Below are 24,795 nucleotides of genomic sequence, written 5' to 3' on the forward strand. Positions count from 1 at the left end.
GCCCTCTCATTGCCTTCAGATGCCTTGTCCGGCGAGCAGTATGTGAGTGTCTCATATTTAAAACCTGTGCTCCATCTTTTCAGTGAGCAAGTTCTTAAGCCACAGGATGAAGACGTTGATCTCACCAAGAAAATCAAAGCAAGCATTCTGAAGTACCTGGATGAAAAATATGCTGACCCATCCACCCAGGAACTGCTTGAAATGGCTTCCCTTCTCGACCCTCGCTTCAAAATCACCTACATAAAGCCAGAGAAGGTGGACTACATAAAGACCACAGCTGCTGCAGAGATAGAGAGTCTGGTGGCTGAACAGGAAATGTCTGCAGGCCCAGGGGGAGACTCCATACCACCAGCTTAAGCTGCCACAGAGGTGCCAGAGAATCCTGCTAAGAAGAAGAGGAGTTTGGGCATCTTCTTCAAGATTGCATCACGCCAAGACAAAACTGTCCCTCAGTCAGGCAGACAGTCCATTGAACTGGAGCTTAACAGGTACCTTCAAACAGTGGAGGCTGATGGGGAGACCAACCCCCTGGAATGGTGGAGGCAGCACGAGGCCAATTTTCCACAAGTGGCAAGCCTGGCAAAGAAATACTTGTGCATTCAAGCCACACGTGCCCCATCAGAGCGTGCTTTTAGCACAAGTGGTAACATTATAACTTGCCGCAGATAAGCACTGAAACCAGAGAGAGTTAATCAGCTGGTGTTTCTTGCACACAATCTGTAATTGCTATACGCAATTGCCAGACATTTGCACACTAGTGACAGTGTCCTTCAGAAGATTTCGGAGATGCTGTGATACTGCTGTGAACAGTTGTATGCACGTTACCTTGTGTAAAACTTGAAAATACTTTTTTTGTTATTGTTTTGTTATTTGTAGTTAGTTAAAGTTAAAGCTGGAGTTCAAATATTTACCAGACATTTGCACATTCTTTGTGGCTTATTATTTATTATATTATTATATTTTCTTTAAAATAATGTTATGCTGCTGTGAGCAAATAAAAATAAAAGGAAAATGATCGAATGCGACAGTATGGTTATTTTAAGCCATTAATAGAATTTACAGGGGGAAAACCATACCGTGATATATACCGTTACCGTGATATGAAATTATTCATACCGTGATATAAGATTTTGCTCATACCGCCCACCCCTAGTGTGATAGATGCTTTCTCCAGATCGACGATGAGCTGTTCCAACGTCACACCCTCCACGCATGTAAGCCGGTGTCCTGCTCCACGTTCCTCGGGTTTGGGCTCTGGCTCGCCATCAGAATCGTTTCATACACCAAAATAAAACCAACCTGCATAGAGCAGCAGTTTTATATCTATTGTTAATCTCTTTCTCTTTTTTTACATTTATCTAAATCAACTGCACAGTATTTATTCTCTTTTTAAATCTTAAATCAATGAACTTGACTATTCACATTGACAATGTTTCATATACAGCTATAAAATGAATTTTTAACAGCCAACAGACATAAAAGTGTGTAATATGAAATGTTTTTAACTGTTTTTAGCTTTAACCACCGCAGAGTGCACATAAAATATGAATTAAACCACATATCAATCATGTTTAAGAATGATTAACCGAATTACTGTCCCTCACTAACTCAAATGCACACAGCTGCACGTGTTTCAGCTCGCAAAACCAGCTTGGTTAGCTGTTTAGCATTAACTAGCATTTTAGCCATAGCACGAGGCAAATAGCAATATAGCTCGATTAGCACTGATAACTTCCACACAGAAATACAACATTAACCACATTCTCAACTCAAATACACACTCTTACATACCTCCGGGTGGTTTTGAACAATTTCTCAGAAACATATCGACACATACTAAGGACTTATTCATGAAATGAGTTAGCATTAGCCGTGGTCGGCATCCGCTAGCATGCTATGCTGAGCGCTAATTGTTGCTACTCACCGGAGTTTTTCCTCGACAAAACACAACAACACGGTAATGTCCGGTGCTCCAAAAAAAACTCCTCACGGATTGTGGATACCTCACGGATCAATAACTCAAGACAAAATAAAGTTTTAACCACGTTTAGTCTAGCTATTAACATTAGCAAGCTCTCTTCTCGGCTAGTGTGTCTGTCCTCATCGGCATCAGTGAAGGAAAAAAAACAAGCAGGGGATACAAGGAACTACGAGAGTGAGCGGCGCTTGCGTGTGTGGAATACGCACCCTGCTGGTGAAATAAAGGAAATACATCTACAAAACTCAAACTAAAGGGTGTTACAATTTGTATTTAGATTTTTAGAGAAGAGGAATAATTCCGCTTTCATGCAAAGATTTAGGCAGTTAGCCGAACAATTGGCAAAACCAAATATTGTAAAATATAGAAAATTTGTATCCATTCAAAAGTATGTACATTTGAAAAATGAAACTGTCATCTGCTTATTCAAGATTTCAAGGCAAGAATTCAACCGAAAAAAAAAAAAAAATCCACTTAAACAAGAAGCATCCTACTGTATTTTACAATCCAAATAGTTGCCAGGTATTTGGTAATTTTCCATTGTCGCTGCACTTCGAAAACTCAAATAATATGTAATTACATCTGCTTTCCATCTTCTATTTTTAAACCTGTAGAGGGCGGTCCATGCAAAATCTTCCTTCCTTATAATAACGCCATGAACCGCTCACATATCACTCACAACAGAACAACTGGATAATCTAACAAACATTCAGATCAAAACACTGGATTGCAGTGTTTATTAAGAAATGGAAAATATGATATCTTGGAGTTTATTTTTTATAGTTTCCATCATGGTAAGGATAATTTCTGCTTTAAAACACAAAGACAATCTTTTCTTTCTTACCTGTGATAAGCGTGTTGGATGAATCTATTTGTACTTGCAGGAGTTTGGAGTGAGATCAAACTGGACCAGTCTCCCTCTGAGGTGAAAAGACCTGCAGAGACAGTGAAGATGTCATGTGTTATATCTGGTTACAGCATGACAAGCTACGATATTAACTGGATACGACAGAGGCCAGGGAAAGGTCTGGAGTGGATTGGGTGGATGGACACAGGCACAAACTCTGCAAGCTATGGCAGCTCCTTTCAAACCCGTTTCATCATGACTGAAGATGTTCCCAGCAGCACCCAGTACCTCCAGGTCAATAGCCTGACAGCAGAGGATTCTGCTGTTTACTACTGTGCTCGTGATAGCACAGTGACTGAACACAGTGGAGCAGCTGCACAAAAACCTTCACTGACAACAAACAGCAAAGTGACATTAATGACATCCAGGTTTCCATCTACAAAGCCCTTTAAACCATAGAAATGTAAAGTAGACATATCAACCTCGTGACCACACGTTTGTTCTCTCTTCCCTCACAGTTATAGACAGTGTTCTTTCCATTATCAAAGCATGATTTAACATTACATTACCCATGTCACACTCACAAGAACACACCATGAAATATAAGAAATCTTTTTGAAAAGAAGAGGCTGGATCAGAGCTGGAGTAGAGAGATGAACTATCCATGATCTAAAATAAAGCTATTTAAAATGTTGGTGGATAGTAAAACGTGAGATGACAGTAAAGCAATTTACAAAAATTAGCTAATCTGCAGCCATATATGCTTACAGGGGGCAATGAGACAGCAAAATTAATATTCTTTAACTAAATATTGTTGGTAAATGTGTCAGACTTCTGAACTAAAACTAAAATGTTGATGTTTTATTCAAAGAAATGCCAGAAATGTGGTTGTGGTGTTGTACATTTTGTGCAAGTCGAAGTAAAACATGATTTACTTCAAACTTTATATCAGTTGGAGGACTTGGAGGCATGATGCCAGAACACAGATTCACCAGTTTCACCAAACAATACACTGAAAGCCAGGTGCATTCTGGTTCTCTGCTCACTGTGAGGAGGAGTCAATGCAAAACTCAGAGATCCTCCACCTGTACTTATCCGACAGCACAGAGGAGGCCAGAGAACGGTGAACACGGCGTAACATGATGGACTGTAGGACAGGACTGCTGATTTTAGCTATCTGCTGGGCAGGTGAACGTTGTCACTATTATTCTCTTGGTGATAATTTAGTTAGAAAAATATCTCACATTATGAGTATCGACTTTGTGTGGCTCTGTGGTGATTTAACTGCTTTTGTCTCAAGGTGTTTCCAGTCAGACTCTGACTGAGTCTGAACCGGTGGTGAAGCGACCTGGAGAATCCCACAAACTGACCTGTACATATGCAGGGATATCAGATAGCAGTGCTGATATTGGCTGGGTAAGACAAGCTGAAGGGAAAGGACTGGAGTGGATTTCCTTTATTTCTGCTCCGGGTGGAAGCACCAAAACGTATTCGACCTCAGTCAAGGATCGCTTCACCATCTCCAGAGACAACGACGTGGACCAGGTGTATCTGCAGATGAACAGTCTGAGGACTGAAGACTCTGCTGTTTATTTTTGTGCCCGAGCATCACAGTGATACAGGAAGCCACAAAGCTGTACAAAAACCCCTGCAGATGTCACTGGTAGAGTTATTTAAAAAAATAAATAACATTGGAGTAATTTCTCATTTAAACACCCATAAGTCACGTCATGCTCTATTAATCACAGGTAAAATAATTAAAAAAAATATCTGTGTGAATGGATGAATGTGGATTGATTTAAAAAATGCAAATTAGTAGCTTATAGATACATTATTAAATATAGTTTAGTTGATAGGTTTTGTTTTATTCTTACCCTCTGCTAACAATACCCAGTGCAGAAAAGAGCGTTTGGTTTTTGTATTAGGGTTTATCATTGTGACGGTTTGGGGTGGGCACTGAGATATAGATCCATACAAAAACCTAAGAGCAACAATCTTACAATCTCCCATTCTTGTGATGAAAAACAGGACATGACAGAATGTTTCTCATTTGAACATGAGGTAACTACTCTGTTGATCATGTTTAACAAGGAGATTTGTAATTAAACGTAAATTAATTTGTAATCTAAAGTCACAGTCAGTGCGCAGATGGAAATGTCATCCAGTAAATATTAACTTTAACAACTGATTAAGAATCAGAACAAAACATATGCGGACATGATAAAACCAGAGTATTATTTTGATCAGGATTTCTTAGTTTTTTTTAGTCACTTATTGAGGTTTTCATGCATTTTTCTGTTACGTCAGGTTTTTGTTGAAGCAGTGAGTGGAGATGCAACACTGTGCTTATTTCGACTACTGGGGCCAGGGCACTGCCGTCACAGTATCTACAGGTAAGTCACATGGAAACATTATATTTGTAGTTTATTTGTATTTTATAAACGTGATATCTGGTGTTAGAGATGTTTAGCTCCTGGTCTTTAATGTACAACCTAGAAAGCAGAGCAGACAGATGTTTTTTAACGCAGCTGTTTCTTAGAAAGCATTTTAAAAATGGATTCTTCGGCATTACCACTTAATGCCCGGCAATGGATGAAAGTTAGTCTTTTTATTCACATTATTGTGTGAAATACATGTTCACTATGTGTTTCAATGATAAAGCTGAACACTGAACAAAGGCATTTGACTTTCATATAGTATGTAGTAGATATATTATAGTTTCTATCACGTCAAGTGACTTGTAATTCTTTCCAACAAGTTATTTATTTGTTATTTTAGTTTATTTTTTATTTTTACTAAAATAATAAATTAACTTATAATTACAAATTGTAAAAAGAGGACTTTAGCCTACAAAACAAAGCAGTGGTTTTGATTATGAATGTTGGCAGAAGCCATTGTATTAACATGCTCAGGTCTAATGTTGTATAATTGTGTGCTATTATCAAAAATGTACTAATATCAAAGAAATTGTACTTGAAATAGTCATAATTGCTAGTGTGCCACAAATAATAATTTTCACATTGATATTATCATGACATAATATTATTTAACAATTTCTTCCGTTATTAGTTACTGTGAAATATTATTATTTAATTGTTTTAGATAAACCTGGCATAGTTCCTGGAAAAAATAGTTCCAGACAATGATGCTGATTCTCTTGGTTATAATGATTACAAAAAGCTTTGGTTTGGTGCAACTCAGGGGAAATAATGTTTTAAATTAATTAATTTACATATTTTGACAAAATATTACATTGTATAAATTCAGATCCAGTTTGTTTATATATGTGTGCTGAGCAGATAAGGAGAAATAATCAATAGGACATATTATTCATTAAAATGATTTCTTAGTTTCATCATTGACATGTTCTGTCTTATAAAACTCTTTCACAGAAACAACTACATCACCGACTCTGTTCCCTTTGGTTCAGTGTGCTCCTCCGAATGAAGGTCCAATCACTGTTGGTTGTCTTGCAAACGACTTCTACCCAGAAAGTCTTACTTTCCAGTGGACTGATAACAGTGGGACCACCCTGACTTCTGCACAATATCCTCCAATTATGAGAGGCAATAAATACACAGGAGTCAGTCTGCTCAATCTATCAAAATCAGACTGGGATTCAAGAAAGCCTTTTAACTGTTCTGTGACTCACCTTGGAGGCCCCCAAAGTGTGATATTGGAAAAAGGTATGTGATTTTTAACTGACCATCATGGCTCTCACTTTGTATGTCTGAGTCCACACGAATCACCTTGTTAATCTTGTTATTCTTGAAATGTTCAGAAATCATTTCTGTTTCTCGTGTTTAACCTCAACTTAACTTTAACCTTTTTCTTCCACATGCTTAGACGACGCGCCTCCAACAATAGCGCCTCCACCAAAGGTAACTTTGCTAGCACTGCCAAGTGGTGATGATCAGGATCTAGTGTGTACAGTCCAGGAGCTTCTACCGCAAGAACTGACAGTCGAATGGACAAAATATGATCGTAACACCAAGAGGGAAATCCCTCAAACTTTCTCCACTGATTGGACCCCCGAATTAATGGAAAGCACATATACAGCATTCAGTGTCCTGAAGGTCAAGAACAGCGACTGGGACAGCGACGCTGTTTACACGTGTAAGGTGACGCACCAACAAAACATATATAAAAGGACTGTCTCTAAAGGTAAAGGGCTACAACACACATTAAACAATTATGTTGTACTGTAACTCAGAGTAAACTGTTCATAATACAGTAGGCTATAACAAAGTTTTACTGTTGCACCTAATTGGTTTTCTCTCTTATCTTTTGTGCAGTTCCCATCAAATTGACACTGAATCAACCAATTGCCAAAGTAATTTTCAACAACCAACAGGCAAAGTTGCAATGTATCTTGTCCGGACTGCACCAGATCAGTGGAACAATCAGTTGGAAAATCAATGGACAAGATGTGACGGCCAACATCAATGAAGAGACTGTTGAAGACAGGAAAATCAGCACGATGATTCTTGGTTTATCAGAGTGGCAGGGAGTCAAAAACTTGGGGTGTGCTGCCACTGGAGATCTGACAACAATAACTCAAGAGCTGACTGTCAACAGAAAAGGTATGTTACCGAGTGACAGCGACTGATGGTACAACAGTCATCTGTAAATCTGGGGAGGCAGATAATTTACGCTCACAAAACACATCACAATCTACGTACGGCAAATGTAAAGCTTAAATATGAACCTCCTTGGTGAACCTAGTTTCTCTTTCAGATGGGATCGTGCCACAAGTAACTGTCCACATCCTTCCAAATGAGGACCTCAACGGAACGGAGGTCACGATGGTGTGTCTGGTTTCGAGTCCTGTGCTGCAGGATTTCTACATCGCCTGGTCAGAACAAAGTGGACAAGCCGCCAGCAACTATTCTGATGGCATTAACTTCCCCCCGCAGAAGACCAAACAAGGCTACTCAGTTACAAGTGTTTACACCACTACCAAGAAAAAGTGGACCGACTTCTACAAGTTCTCCTGCAACGTCTGGCCTGCTGGTGGCAATGTGGCTATAATAACCCGGGAGGTGTCTCATACCTCGTGTCAAAGTAAGGAATATTAGATTCAGCTTTAAATGTGGCGTTTTGAGCTCATGTCTTGTTATGTCCGTCTGTTCTCTCTGCCATGGGAACCTGCCTTTGTGCTTGTAAAAAATATGTCAACCGTCAATTTACTTCTGTTCGTCATCATGTTGTGTTTTCATCCGTCTTTGTTACATTGTCTAACGGCTTGTCAAGTGTGCTGACTGTTTCAAATAAATGTTTCATGGAGACACTGTTGTTACATGTTTATGAATTATTTCACTGTTTTAAAACAAAGTTGGTATGAGTAGTTTTCAGGGATACCTCACAGCAGTATAAAGCACTGTTCAGATAGATTAACGGCCACGTGATCAGTGATTTATGCCTGATTCCAGTTTCGGAGCACTATTCAAGAGAGAAAAGGACATATGTGTGTTATGTTAATAAATAAATAAAAACTGACAAATACACACACACCTAACTGCCTATACCTTCCTCTCAGATTTTATTCCAGAGTCAAAGCTGAATTTGGCTATGAACTGCATAAATGATGACATTGAGGAGGATGAGTACAACAGCCTGTGGTCCACAACCTCCTCCTTCATATTCCTCTTTATATCCTCTTTGCTCTATAGCATGGTATTCAGCCTGGTCAAGGTAAACATGTAGGCTTTCTCTGCCTTTCAGTTGCATTAAGGACTAAATATTCTTGATATAACATATTACATAATAGAGTATTCAGACATTGACTGAAAATGAGTTTGACTACGTATATTACAAAATATAAAATGATGCTTAGTCTTGTAAATAAGAAAAATGCTGCACATGAAGGAAAAAACATTTTACCTAATATATATATATATATATATTATAATATATATATATATATATATATATATATATATATATATATATATATATATATATATTATAATTATTATTATTATTAATTAAACAAATATGTAATTGACTATCAGACTGTCATGTCTGAAAAGTATTGACACCAAATCTTTCTTTGCTTGTGAATTGCTTTCTCTCGCGCTTTAACAAACCTGTTATATTACAGCTTTATTGTGTACATTTTGATTGAAACAATGACACAGAAAAGTGGTGCAAAATTGCATCACTTTCAGTGAACAAAGTTTATTTGCACGGCCAAATAGAACAGATGTGACGGATCAACATTTAGCAGCAGCAGCAGAGTGAAGAGCCTCCCCAGCCACAGAAAATGTGCTGGTTGGTGTGTTTTAAATGGCTCAATACCATACTGATATTCATTGAATTAAACAAAGATCTTCACAATCTTGAAGTACGTTTAAGTAATAAACCATAGTTACAATGTCCTGGTGAATGAGGATTAACCATTTTATGCAATTTGCTTCAGTCCAACATTAAATTGACAGAATTGCCCAGAAGCAAAATTGCTGGCCCAAACGGTATTTAATTGTTCGTTTGTTTGTTTGTTTCCCAGATGAAGAGACCAAGATGAAATGGATGCACAGCATGGATGACTGCAGATCTTCATTTATGTTTGTCGTTTTTTATTGAGTTATAAAAACATGTAAATAGATGATAATATGTGCTTGATTAAATGATTGTTTTATATAAATAATTACCTAAGTAATTGATTTCTCTGTAACCCGTAAAAAAAATAAAAATTCTTAATCATTGATATGAATAAAGAAGTTATTGATCACTTGTCTTGAACACTTTTAGGGTCATCAAAATATAAGTTAAGTGTATATATATATATATTAAATATTAGTAGTAGTTAAGTATATATATATATATATATATATATATATATATATATATATATATATATATATATATATATATATATATATATAGTTTCATCTTGTACCTCCCTTTAATTCAATAGATACTTACAATTAAGAAGATGTGGACAGCCACATTAAAGAGAATATGAATATAAGTAATAACATGCTTGTGTTAAACTTCAACACCACATTTAATCTAAGAAAATCTAATACAACACCACATCAAGTCAGCATACCAGAAACGTCTGTTATCAGTTAAGTTCTGAAGGTCTTTCGATTTCCTGGCGTTTCTAAACATATCATTTTTAGACAGTCACTTCCCCTCTCTCGCTACACCTCAGGGAGCGCACCTGTAGAAGTGACATTTTATGGAAACCGTCAGAGCTACAAATAAACTTCCTCGAAACAAGAAACCCATCGTTCACCGCATATATTTGCATACCAGAAGTGGCTAACGTGCATATCCAGACACATCCCTGGCAACACAAACATCTGTGAAATACCATGAGGTAGCAAGATGAATTAACATAGATATCAAATCATTTCATGCTGAGTTGTACGTTCATCATTAACATGAAGATTGATAGTTTCATATTAGCGTTATTCCTGCTATCGAGAACATAATGGAAGCAAACTGCAAAAGGAGTTGGAAACCTCACCAGACATATTTATAGCATCCAAAGTAGATAAGTGAGGTGCAACATAATTGCTTGACATGAAGCTTTTAAAGGGCAAGATATTTTCCTTTCCAAATAGCCAAATGTATTAATTCATATTTATAAATTAATGAAATCAAGAGGGATCTGGAGAATTGGACTAAAAAAACAAAACAAAACACAATTTCCCAGAAGAAATTCTTCTTTGGTACTCTTTTATATATATATATATATATATATATATATATCCGTCCCGAGAACCGTATACGCGCCGCCCAGAATACTGCCCGTAAATAGGCAAACAAACCCCGCCGAACAGTCGCCACTGACGGCCCCGATAATGTCTGAACAAGTGAATCACCTGGTATTTTTTGCGAATAACTTAAAAAAGTCTGTAGCCAAATAAACTGCAGCCAGCCAGATCTTTATGTGAGCGAAACAATTTGTTAATGGGCCGTTAATGGCTGGTAGGATGAGGGTTTGTTTTTAGGCCTGCCTTTATTTTGTCTTTTCAGTTTAGCCTGACTGGCTTATTTGACTTTATTTTGATGAAACCGAATGCATACACAGTTTGTGTCTGACCTTAAATAAATAAAGCAAATATCGTTGCCTGCCTATTGACTTTGACTGATACACTGCCCTCTGGTGGACAAAACATATACAACTTACCATACCATATAGGTCTTACTGAAGGCATTTAATGGTCAAAATATAATTAACCAATATTCGAATATATTCGAATATTAATATTAATAAACAAACGAACTTCGAATATGATTTTTGGGCAAAAGTCAAAGCCCTAATATATATATATATATATAGTGGTTATTTGTATAAAAACAAACAATATTTATTAGGAAATTGATGATTGTATTTTTTTTTTTTAATATTTGCTTTGATTAATGCAAATGCCAAGGGGGGGAATTAGTAGTTTTAGTTATGTATAATAAGCTGTTTGGAGCGTGTGTTAGGAAGAAAAATAAGTCATAATAATAATTTCATATTGCAAACATCTCCTTCAAACAACAGTATTTAAGATGAGATAAGAAAAACCTGTATTAGTCCTTTACAATAATACAGCAGCAAAGAGGATAGTGCAACAACAAGAGGTTTTATATCTTGGAGGGACACATGGTGAAAATGCCAGCTGGTTAACAGAAGAAAAGTGAATGAAGACTGCCATCTTGTGGCAAAGGGTTTGTGAAAACTTGGAAGAGACATGAATGAGAACAGTATTTAAGATGACATAACAAAAACCTGTATTAGTCCTTTACAATAATACAGCAGCAAAGAGGATAGTGCAACAACAAGAGGTTTTATATCTTGGAGGGACACATGGTGAAAATGCCAGCTGGTTAACAGAAGAAAAGTGAATGAAGACTGCCATCTTGTGGCAAAGGGTTTGTGAGAACTTGGAAGAGACATGAATGAGAACAGTATTTAAGATGACATAAGAAAAACCTGTATTAGTCCTTTACAATAATACAGCAGCAACGAGGATAGTGCAACAACAAGAGGTTTTATATCTTGGAGGGACACATGGTGAAAATGCCAGCTAGTTAACAGAAGAAAAGTGAATGAAGACTGCCATCTTGTGGCAAAGGGTTTGTGAGAACTTGGAAGAGACATGAATGAGAACAGTATTTAAGATGACATAAGAAAAACCTGTATTAGTCCTTTACAATAATACAGCAGCAACGAGGATAGTGCAACAACAAGAGGTTTTATATCTTGGAGGGACACATGGTGAGAATGCCAGCTGGTTAACAGAAGAAAAGTGAATGAAGACTGCCATCTTGTGGCAAAGGGTTTGTGAAAACTTGGAACAGATGTGAATGAGAACAGTAAACACCTGCATAGATTTATGTGCTTATATTATGTACACATAATTATGTACCATGTATCATTTGTGTACTTGACAGTGTTGACCACCAATAAAAAAGCCACACATTAGTGTGTCATGACAGCAGCGTGTGCAGGGTGGAGTGTTTCTATGGAGTTATATGACAGTGCAGAATGATGGCCACAGTGATGCATCAGATGTAGTTCTCATACGGAAGACAGGTGAGACGTGACCAACAAACGTTTTACATGAAAAGCATGGATTTATAAATACTGACAATAACGTGATCTTACAGAAGGGCTTGAGCATGTGGCACTTTGTATTTGGTTTACTGAAAAATCATTCTGGGTTTTATCCTGAAAAAAAAGAAGAAAAAAAGGAGACACTCCAAACAAAAAACTAGACTTAATCGATAATTTTTAAATATAGGCCCTATACTAAGAGACAGCATTAAACTAAAAATTACAATGCGTTGGGTTCACCAAACCTTTGGATGATATGCTTAAAAACTAGGAATTAAATATTTATAGTCCCATCACAGCCTAATGATCTTATGTTATGTTTTATTTCTCATTCAAATAAGGCGATTTATTCGTCATTTGTCCACAATTTTACTGCAAAATTAATCTGTATTATTAGGCTATATCTGTGCAGCACTTTTCAACAACAATATCAGATTAATAAATAAGTAATAATTAAAAAAACATCATCTGGGAACTTTTGCACTGCAGACACTTTATACTCCAACATCACTTGTTACAGCAAGTTACAAGTTAGAGCGTTAGTGTGTTGTGATGCCCACTAGCCAGTGTCCTCGGTAGCGTTTTTGTATGGAGATATATTACAGTGCAACTACGGGGGTAGCAGCCACAGTGATACATCATGTGACAAAAACTTCTGAACTGAAGCCCGACGTCAAGTAAAAGAAGAGATCAGATAAATTCCCCAAATCCCTGTGCATAAAGGTAATATTCAATGGACTCGTGGAAAGGTAAATAGCAATCATGAATCCATAGAATTCATTTTTGTTGTTTTATTCAGCAGCAAAATAAGGACAATTATAACACCTCAAGAAAAGTTTTTTTTTTTGTCATGCTTTGTATCACAGTTTGTATGTTTCACATACTGAAAAAAATTTAAGAAGATTAAATATAATGTAGGTGCTAAGCTATCAAAACAATATAAAGAAAAAGGTAATGCCCACACGATTGTGGTATACAAGCATAAGCTTTCTTCTTTGACATACTGAAAAACAACATAACTAATTACAGTTATTATTATTATTATTATTATTATTATTATTATTATTATTATTATTATTATTATTATTATTATCTAATACATTTTATTTTTGGGTGCCTTTCAGGACACTCAAGGACGACTTTAAATAATCAAAACAGATGCATAACAGTAAAAACAGAACAGATAAATACAAAGCAATGAAAAACAACAGACTAAAGGAAGAACAGGTACAAATACTTAATTTAATTATTACTTAATTTGACGTAAGTAAGTTTCCAATAGGTATTTAACTATCAAAATAACTACAAATGCTACCCATCTTCTTTAACTTGCTAAAGATGACCCCTTTGTGTTGGGTCACCCAAACTTTGGAAGATGCCTGAAAAACGATTCTGGAAGTAATATATCATCCTGTCAGAGGCTATAGATCTTGTTTGATGCTACATTAGTTTTGTTTCTCATTCAAATTAGGTTGATTTCATTAAAAAAAAAAATTAACAAAAATTATAATAATTATTTTTTACCGGAAAACTATTCCAGATTCCTTCCACATGATTATACCTTAATATACAGTATGTGTTAACATAAATTAAGAGCATTTGTACTCGGTATTGGCAAGTACTGCAGGGTGGAGTTTTTGTATGGAGATATATCACAGTGCAATATGGGAACCACAGTGATATATCATGCAACAAAAACCTTCTTCCACTGAGAAGGAAATGCTGGATATGGTTCTGATACAGAAAACAAGTCATACGGTGAGAATGACTTCTGCTGCTTGTACGGACTCAACAAATATCTTTTATGAAAGAACAAACAGGTTTAAAGGCCGAGAATAATGTAATGTCTTGATCTTAAAAGTGATCCCTAACACACAGGGGATCATGTAAATATTAACAAAATCAAATAATAAAATAAATCAGTGATAAGGTCAATTAAATTAAAGTAGGAAAAATAAAAATATATATGGAGTTTTCATAGTTTAATGTTAAAAGTTGAAAATATAGTGACTACTACTGCTGAGTACAAAATACTGACATTGCACTATGCAATGGTTTTTGTTTGGGTATCAGGCACTGTGTATGGAGTGGGGGGCTGGACACAGTGATATATGGTAAGACAAAAACCTGCTGAACTAATCTGAGGCAGAAAGGCAATGAGGCTAATGAAAAAAGAACATAATATTATTGACAAAATCAGGCAATTTCCCAAATGTTTTAGAGACAAGAAATGTGGAAGGGTGAAATGTTATTTGTTTTTCCAGATTTATCCTGTAAGAAAAGCTTAATTTGTTTTTATGCTTTGTAAGATATTTTCACATACTTTAAAAATAGCACAATAGCAATAACAGTATTTCTGTTTCTATTGTGAAGCTCTTTCCCAGAATGTCTACAACATAAACACAAAAATCATCAGGGAAATCAGGCTTTCAAAGGCTAAACCTAAAATAAAATGAAAATGAAAGGTGAGATGTTATTTAATGATTTCATAGTTTTGCCGAAAAAAGGGACTGAAATGTCATAAATACTCTTGCTGAAAGACAAAGACTACAAAATACTGACTGTGCAGCCATTTACCATATCAAAAAGGTTAGGAATCAACAAAGTCATTAGGTTTCATCATCTGGAGACCATGAATGTCTGTACATAATGTCATCGTGATCTATCGAACAGTTTTGACAGCCTGGATCAACGTGTTGTACAGACTGAACAACCAGACCAACTTTTCCATTCCTACAGCCATGGCTATGCAATCACCAAGATGTGATATGAAAAACAACTGAAAATGTAGGTTCAAACTGTACAATTAAAAGAAAATTGAGAAAAAGTTGAATGCCGTTTCATGTCTGCCCCTGCTGAGTATATATGGTACGAGCAATGCACCGTATCAGCTACGAACGGTTTTTGTATGAGTATGTGACACTGTGTATGGGGGCAACCACAGTGATGTATGGTAATACAAAAACCTGCCCTGAACTGAGGCGCCTCCTCACTGTGCCTTAAGAAAATAGAAGACCAGGTAGTGTAGTTTCACAATATTCATGTTTTGTATCAGTAAATATAATATATTTCACATATTACAGACAAACAATCATAAAAAGACTGATTTGTGACTATTTTGATGTCAGACTAATTAAAGTAATGTTTTAAATAAGTGAATTGTCACAAATGAAAGATCCAATGAACATTTAATTATCACATTAACTACCATTTCCTACCCATAACTGTAAGTGTCCATCTATGCTAACACACACACAGTGTAAAACTCTATACAGTTAGACTTAAATGAGAGATACTATCAAAAGAGAAATGAAAATGTCCGAGCGTTTCAGACTTGTGGTTATCAACATCCTTCCTGGTTAATATTTATGTAACATTGAGAAAAAAAATCTTCGCCATAACAGGTGCTTCCGCAAAAAACTGAAGCTTCAGACTGAAGGCTCACACACCACAAGTGAAAATAGACATTGTGATACGATACAAAGAAGAAGGCCAGAGAAACTGGATTTGTATGTTTTCAACATGAAAAAAATTAATAATTCACTCTGATACCATTTGTTTACACCATGGTATGTTGATTATTAGTCATTATAAAAATCATGTATACTAGAGCTACTAAATGGGGTTGAGGAGTTTAAGCATTCAATAAAAGATGAAAACAAAAATGACTAAAACACAGTGCTGAGCCCTATGACCATTATTATTATTATTGCTGTTAAATATAATATAATACTTATTTTCCAAATAGCGCTTCGGTAGAATACATTTGGCTATTTGGAAAGGAAAATATCTTGCCCTTTAAAAGCTTCATGTCAAGCAATTATGTTGCACCTCACTTATCTACTTTGGATGCTATAAATATGTCTGGTGAGGTTTCCAACTCCTTTTGCAGTTTGCTGCCATTATGTTCTCGATAGCAGGAATAAAGCTAATATGAAACTATCAATATTCATGTTAATGATGAACGTACAACTCAGCATGAAATGATTTGAAATCTATGTTAATTCATCTTGCTACCTCATGGTATTTCACAGATGTTTGTGTTGCCAAGGATGTGTCTGGACATGCATCATTCTAATTTTTAAATATAGGCCCTATACTAAGAGACGGCATTAAACTAAAAATTACAATGCGTTGGGTTCACCCAACCTTTGGATGATATGCTTAAAAACTAGGAATTAAATATTTATAGTTACGTCAGAGCCTAATGATCTTATGTTATGTTTTATTTCTCATTCAAATAAGGCGATTTATTCGTCATTTGTCCACAATTTTACTGCAAATTTAGTCTGTATTATTAGGCTATATCTGTGCAGCACTTTTCAACAACAATATCAAATTAATAAATAAGTAATAATTAAAAAAAAGATAATCTGGGAACGTTTGCACTGCAGACACTTTATACTCCAACATCACTTGTTACAGCAAGTTACAAGTTAGAGCGTTAGTGTGTTGTGATGCCCACTAGCCAGTGTCCTCGGTAGCGTTTTTGTATGGAGATATATTACAGTGCAGTATACTACAGTGGGGTAGCAGCCACAGTGATACATCATGTGACAAAAACTTCTGAACTGAAGCCCGACGTCAAGTAAAAGAAGAGATCAGATAAATTCCCAAATCCCTGTGCATAAAGGTAATATTCAATGGACTCGTGGAAAGGTAAATAGCAATCATGAATCCATAGAATTAATTTTTGTTGTTTTATTCAGCAGCAAAATAAGGATAATTATAACACCTCAAGCAAAGCTTTTTTTGTCATGCTTTGTATCACAGTTTGTATGTTTCACATACTGAAAAACAACATAAACTAATTACAGTTATTATTATTATTATTATTATTATTATTATTATTATTATTATTATTATTATTATCTAATACATTTTATTTATGGGTGCCTTTCAGGACACTCGAGGACGACTTTAAATAATCAAAACAGATGCATAACAGTAAAAACAGAACAAATAAATACAAAGCAATGGAAGAACAGGTACAAATACTTAATTTAATTATTACTTAATTTGACGTAAATAAGTTTCCAATAAGTATTTAACTATCAAAATAACTACAAATGCTACCCATCTTCTTTTAACTTGCTAAAGATGACCCCTTTGGGTCACCCAAACTTTGGAAGACGCCTGAAAAACGATTCTGGATGTAATGTATCATCCTGTCAGAGGCTATAGATCTTGTTTGATGCTACATTAGTTTTGTTTCTCATTCAAATTAGTTGATTTCATTAACAAAACAAATAAACAAAAATTATAATAATTATTTTTTACCGGAAAACTATTCCAGATTCCTTCCACATGATTATACCTTAATATACAGTATGTGTTAACATAAATTAAGAGCATTTGTACTCAGTATTGGCAAGTACTGCAGGGTGGAGTTTTTGTATGGAGATATATCACAGTGCAATATGGGAACCACAGTGATATATCATGCAACAAAAACCTTCTTCCACTGAGAAGGAGATGCTGGATATGGTTCTGATACAGAAAACAAGTCATACGGTGAGAATGACTTCTGCTGCTTGTACGGACTCAACAAATATCTTCTATGAAAGAACAAACAGGTTTAAAGGCCGAGAATAATGTAATGTCTTGATCTTAAAAGTGATCCCTAACACACAGGGGATCATGTAAATATTAACAAAGTAAAATAATAAAATAAATCAGTGATAGTCAATTAAATTAAAGTAGGACAAATAAAAAAATATATGGAGTTTTCATAGTTTAATGTTAAAAGTTGAAAATATAGTGACTACTACTGCTGAGTACAAAATACTGACATTGCACTATGCAATGGTTTTTGTTTGGGTATCAGGCACTGTGTATGGAGTGGGGGCTGGACACAGTGATATATGGTAAGACAAAAACCTGCTGAACTAATCTGAGGCAGAAAGGCAATGAGGCTAATGAAAAAAGAACATAATATTATTGACAAAATCAGGCCATTTCCCAAATGTTTTAGAGACAAGAAATGTGGAAGGGTGAAATGTTATTTGTTTTTCCAGATTTATCCTGTAAGAAAAGCTTAATTTGTTCTTATGCTTTGTAAGATATTTTCACATACTTTAAAAATAGCACAATAGCAATAACAGTATTTCTGTTTCTATTGTGAAGCTCTTTCCCAGAATGTCTACAACATAAACACAAAAATCATCAGGGAAATCAGGGTTTCAAAGGCTAAACCTAAAATGAAATGAAAATGAAAGGTGAGATGTTATTTAATGATTTCATAGTTTTGCCGAAAAAAGGGACTGAAATGTCATAAATACTCTTGCTGAAAGACAAAGACTACAAAATACTGACTGTGCAGCCATTTACCATATCAAAAAGGTTAGGAATCAACAAAGTCATTAGGTTTCATCATCTGGAGACCATGAATGTCTGTACATAATGTCATCGTGATCTATCGAACAGTTTTTGACAGCCTGGATCAACGTGTTGTACAGACTGAACAACCAGACCAACTTTTCCATTCCTACAGCCATGGCTATGCAATCACCAAGATGTGATATGTGAAAAACAACTGAAAATGTAGGTTCAAACTGTACAATTAAAAGAAAATTGAGAAAAAGTTGAATGCCGTTTCATGTCTGCCCCTGCTGAGTATATATGGTACGAGCAATGCACCGTATCAGCTACGAACGGTTTTTGTATGAGTATGTGACACTGTGTATGGGAGCAACCACAGTGATGTATGGTAATACAAAAACCTGCCCTGAACTGAGGCGCCTCCTCACTGTGCCTTAAGAAAATAGAAGACCAGGTAGTGTAGTTTCACAATATTCATGTTTTGTATCAGTAAATATAATATATTTCACATATTACAGACAAACAATCATAAAAAGACTGATTTGTGACTATTTTGATGTCAGACTAATTAAAGTAATGTTTTAAATAAGTGAATTGTCACAAATGAAAGATCCAATGAACATTTAATTATCACATTACCATTTTCTACCCATAACTGTAAGCGTCCATCTATGCTAACACACAGACAGTGTAAAACTCTATACAGCTAGACTTAAATGAGAGATACTATCAAAAGAGAAATGAAAATGTCTGAGCGTTTCAGACTTGTGGTTATCAACATCCTTCCTGGTTAATATTTATGTAACATTGAGAAAAAAAATCTTCGCCATAACAGGTGCTTCCGCAAAAAACTGAAACTTCAGACTGAAGGCTCACACACCACAAGTGAAAATAGACATTGTGATACGATACAAAGAAGAAGGCCAGAGAAACTGGATTTGTATGTTTTCAACATGAAAAAAATTCATAATTCACTCTGATACCATGGTATGTTGATTATTAGTCATTATAAAAATCATGTATACTGGAGCTACTAAATGGGGTTGAGGAGTTTAAGCATTCAAGAAAAGATGAAAACAAAAATGACTAAAACACAGTGCTGAGCCTTATGACTGTTATTATTATTATTACTGTTAAATATAATATAATACATATTTTCCAAATAGCGCTTCAGTAGAAGTGGGTGACTATTCCTGCAGCCTTCCTTGATGTTTTGGTTCTGACATACGCGCACGCACTGTCAAACTGGCGCAGCTGAGGGGGGGTCAGCGTGGGGGACGCCTTGCCATGGCGACGGGAGAAAACAGAACGTTGATGAGCCAAACCAGCCGTGAGGATTTCCCCTTATAATACGCACTGCTGCCTCCTGTTTAGGCCTATCATTAGAGCCGCTAGTTAAGTCCAAGCCTTGATAAACGAGGCGAACATTGAGACGGCCTAAATTAGATTAAAAAACACGATTAATCACCATTCATAAATATACCCAAAAAAATTCCCATTTTCTCTGTATATTGCTGTGAGAATGGAAAGATAAATGACAGAAGGGGTATATGCACCAGAATGTGAATCCCCGATAAAAGACTGAGTACTTCAATTTCACTACTTGCTGATACCGAGTAGCCTACCGATATGAGTACTTAATAATACCATTACAGTTAAACAGCTACAGCTAACAATAACTCCATTCAACTTTGTGTTTTCCCAATGCAAACAGAGCAGTGTTTGGAGTCGGGATATTAACGTTTTTTTTTCAATTGTTTACATGCAATTTTGAAAACCGGGTTCTTTTTTTCAAAATATAATCACAATTATCCAAACACCACACTCAATTTGCATAATTCCTAGATTGTTTGCAAAATGACACACTTCAGTCAAAACATACACACTTCAGTCAAAACATATACACATATTTGTGAAAATGCTATTAGTTTTCATTTAAACCAACACAGTCCTCAATGATCAGACACTATTGTAGCCAGTTTCACACTGCTGTGATAAATAAAAAACACATTTGTAAAAAAACTAATTTTAGGAAATAGCATGTGCTAGATTTTTGGCCAGACATTGTTATGTAAGGGATAATTTAAATGTCAAAAAAATAGTGACAAACCCACAACATTCTTCATGATTAGTTTGAGATATAGGGAGAATGTACACAAATAGGCTATATTTGTGCCTATAAACTTACCAAGCACTGCACAACACTGATGCTGCAGACTGAATATTTCAAGTATTTATTTGATCTACCTCTTCCTCTATCTCCTTCTTCTCCTCTTCCTCTACCTGGGCCTCCTCCTCTACCTCCTTCTCCTCTTCCTCTACCGCCTTCATCTCCTCTTTGAGCTCCCCCTCTCATTCTCACTCTTCTTCTAGCTCCTTCCATTTTTGTTGAAGACAGGTGAACTCACCTGCTGCCAATTCAAGACGATGACACTGGCCTTCAGGGCCATCAATGGAACAGCTGTCTGCCGAAGCGAGCACTTTGCTCCTCTACTTCAGCTGGCCGGCTGGTACCACCATCGCTGAAATCAAACAAATGTCGCTCAGCAAAGTCCAGACTCTTCTCTGTTCTGGCACCTCAGTGGTGGAACGAACTCCCGACTAATGTCAGGAGAGTCACTTGCCATCTTCTGAAAAAGGCTCAAGACTCACCTGTTCGGACTTCACCCCCCCAAAAAAAAAAACCTTACCTATAGCACTCTGATCTTAGCACTGTTGCTCTTGAAGTACTACTTTACTCAGATGAGGACCTAACACTTGTTCTATTTTTTTTTCTTACTTTATCGGCAATGATACGTTGTGGTTTCTTTGTTTCCTTCTTTTGACAAATGTACTTATTGTAAGTCGCTTTGGACAATTTAAGCGTCTGCTAAATGACCTAAATGTAATGTAAATGTTAATGCTGCCTTTTATAGCACACCTGAGTGCTGCGTTTTCAAATAAGCACATGTGTGCTTCCACACTTGGTGGATGTGATTATCCAATTTGTTCATTAGTGTGGTCATTGGCAATCCGGGGCTTTGTAATGACAAGGAAGTAACCTCACAATCCTTATCTGTGTCTAAGGTGTGAAAATGTGTGTAGCGTTTTACAAATCCCTGTGTGTAACGTTTTGCAAAAAGGGTGAAGCAGACATTGTGTGTAATGTTGTGCAAATCTGTGGAGGTGTTTTGCTCCTTGGAGTAGTTTCGCAAATTGTGTGGAAATTTTTATTTTAGTGTGTAAACAATCGTAAAAAACTGTAATATTAGGATATTAATCAGTTCCATCCATCCATTGTCTACCACTCATTGGGGCTGGAGCCGATCCCAGCTGTCATTGGGCGAAGGCAGGGTACACCCTGGACAGGACGCCAGTCTATCGCAGGGCCGACATGTAGAGACAGACAACCATTCACACTCACATTCACATCTACGGGCAATTAAGAGTCATCAATTAACCTATCCCCATCCTGCATCTCTTTGGACTGTGGGATGGAAAATACCCACTACTACTGTTTCGTACATTGTGGAAGGCCCAGATACACCGGGAAACTAAGCGGCATCCTGTCTGAGTTCATAACTTTACCCAGATGTGCTCGGTGACTTTCATAAAGCTGTATTCACTGTGAATAGCAAGACACATATCACTACAGCGGTATGCTCTGAAATTAAAAAACTATGTTGTGATTTAATTGATGATTGGTAAAAACTCCGAAGTCATGTTTGTCCTTTAAGACAATACGCAAATTACTTTAAAAAAACTTGTTTTGGCAATGGAGTTAGGCTATGCTAACTCCATAGCTGCTCCGTAAACACTGAAAATAACGTCGCCTCAGCATAAATACGGCAGCGACCTTGTTTGTACCACAGACAGCCTCTGGTTTGAACTCATAGTTTGGTTTGGTCTGGTCTCTGTATGAGATGTAAGATACTATCTTGGAGTGGCGGGAGACCACAGACCGCTACGCTATGCTTTTCCTCCATTACTAATTCACTGACAAGTGACAACATGAGGAGAATCTCAACGCTGATTGGCTTTGCGTCAGAGCGCCGTTGGAATATTTCAAATTTCGCCTCATTCGCATCCCTGATGATGAATCTGCGAAAGGTCGCATCTGTGCATTGACTCGGAAAATTTGAAGAATAGTGCTGGTCCACCTTAAAGGTCAGGCGTCAGGCCACCTTAAGTGTTCCTGAGCCAGAGTTGTACCTGTAGTACCTGTAGTACATCTGTGATACTCTGATGGATTATATCAGTGGACACACATCTGACAACTTCACAGCTACATTAACTGATGTGGTGGAGACTAACTGGACTGTCTTTTTAGACATACTGCAGCTGCTGACAAATGATGATTGAACATGTTTGTTCTTCAGGTCATTGTTGCAGCTGGGCGTCCAAAACCGACACTAGAAGGGTACCTACGAGTCATCGTTTGAGGCTGAGGGCCTCCGCCATAGTGTCAGTATTGGAAAGAGAATGTGTTGTTGGATTCATATTTATTCTATTTAGAATAGGACAGACAATTTATGATTGTGCGTCGATGCAGTTCGTCATTACACCCTTGATTATTATCCTTGTCAGTACAGATACAGTGATGACACACTACAAGTATGTCAGACTTTCTGTACAACTTTTTTTTCTTTTTTTTTTTTAAAAAGAAGGGATTTGATGGTCTCAAACCTCCCAGGAAAATCTCTCCGTTTAGCTATAACTGTTAAGTTGATGTGTGTATTCTTTAAATGTGTTGGGATCTGTCTTTTTTCCTCTTCGGGCATCTGGTTAATAAGTTAATGTACTTTACATTCAAACTTACCGAATCAAATCGTAAGACGTGATATGTTCAGCACTACAGCTCTTTATCTTAAACTTATGTCAAATCGTATAGTAAATGGCTGATGCAGCAGGAACTGGAGCTGAGCGGAGGATCTGATAAAGAGGAAGTGTTCACGAACCGTTGGCATGTCACACTTAATTTTATATAACTCAGACCACAGGAAATGTATGTCTCAAGGGACGTGGTTAATAAATAGTACAGTGGAAATTGCTTCATCAGTGAACCCTGTATGCTTTACTTGGTTTAAGCAACAATTTTGGTATTTGTATTAGAGCCACATTGTAATACATCATTATGATGGCTACTTTGACTACTGGGGGAGAGGGACACAAGTCACAGTGACTTCTGGTGAGTAAAATAATCCTATTCTATCCTAAATCATTTATTTTCAGTGAAGACAATTCCATTCATGTTGATGGCAACTGCACTAAAACTAAGATTTAATCGAAATATGTAGAATAAGAACAGCAAATGGGAGAGCAAAGGTATCAGGGTAAATTGTAGGTATATTTAGTATAGTACTGAAAAAGTACACAAATTTATTAAATAGAAGCTGCGGAATATTTTTGTAGTAGAGAGCCATTGAAACCGATCACTGTGACTACTACAGCTACTTTGACTACTGGGGAAAAGGCACGATGGTGACCGTCACATCAGGTAAAATAAGCTTTATTTGTGTTCATATTGAAAAGGTAATAAATGTATAGTTAAAGAAACCATATTTAGAACTCAGTGGCATAAATATTGCCTTGGCACTTGTTTCTGTACATGGGATGAGTTGACATGAATCACTGTGACTACTACTTTGACTACTGGGGAAAAGGCACGATGGTGACCGTCACATCAGGTAAAATAAGCTTTACTTGTGTTCATATTGAAAAAGTAATAATTGCATAGTTTAAGAAACCATATTTAGAGCCCAGTGGCATAAATAGTGTCTTGGCACTTGTTTCTGTACATGGGATGAGTTGACATATATCACTGTGACGACTACTTTGACTACTGGGGGAAAGGCACGATGGTGACCGTCACATCAGGTAAAAATAAGCTTTACTTGTGTTCATATTGAAAAAGTAATAATTGCATAGTTTAAGAAACCATATTTAGAGCCCAGTGGCATAAATAGTGTCTTGGCGCTTGTTTCTGTACATTGGATGAGTTGACATATAACACTGTGACGCTGCCTTTGACTACTGGGGGAAAGGCACGATGGTTACAGTTACATCAGGTAAGTCATTCTTATTTTTATTTCTCTAATGGAGAAATTTTGA

General features: G+C 36.5%; 1 protein-coding gene and 1 gene segment (V, D, J or C); both read left to right on the top strand.

Annotated features, from left to right (window-relative positions):
- The window catches only part of LOC311030586 (uncharacterized protein), a 331,387-nt gene that overhangs the window by 291,555 nt on the left and 15,037 nt on the right, over positions 1 to 24,795 (top strand). For 4 of the 10 annotated variants that reach the window (XM_084036431.1, XM_084036434.1, XM_084036438.1 and 1 more), the window contains one exon: positions 24,135 to 24,181. The exons of 1 other annotated variant lie outside the window; for it this stretch is intronic. In XM_084036431.1, the coding sequence (XP_083892557.1) occupies positions 24,135 to 24,181 (47 nt within the window). 5 more of the 10 variants (XM_084036435.1, XM_084036439.1, XM_084036436.1 and 2 more) reach the window with 5 other exon arrangements.
- Positions 4,481 to 9,532, top strand: LOC311030588 (immunoglobulin heavy constant mu-like). The segment is given in 7 exons: positions 4,481 to 5,218; positions 6,218 to 6,511; positions 6,672 to 6,989; positions 7,121 to 7,408; positions 7,563 to 7,889; positions 8,365 to 8,519; positions 9,334 to 9,532.

The sequence above is a fragment of the Eutrigla gurnardus genome (genome assembly GCF_963514095.1).
Source record: "Eutrigla gurnardus genome assembly, chromosome: 20".
In the NCBI taxonomy this organism is placed as follows: Eukaryota; Metazoa; Chordata; class Actinopteri; order Perciformes; family Triglidae; genus Eutrigla; species Eutrigla gurnardus.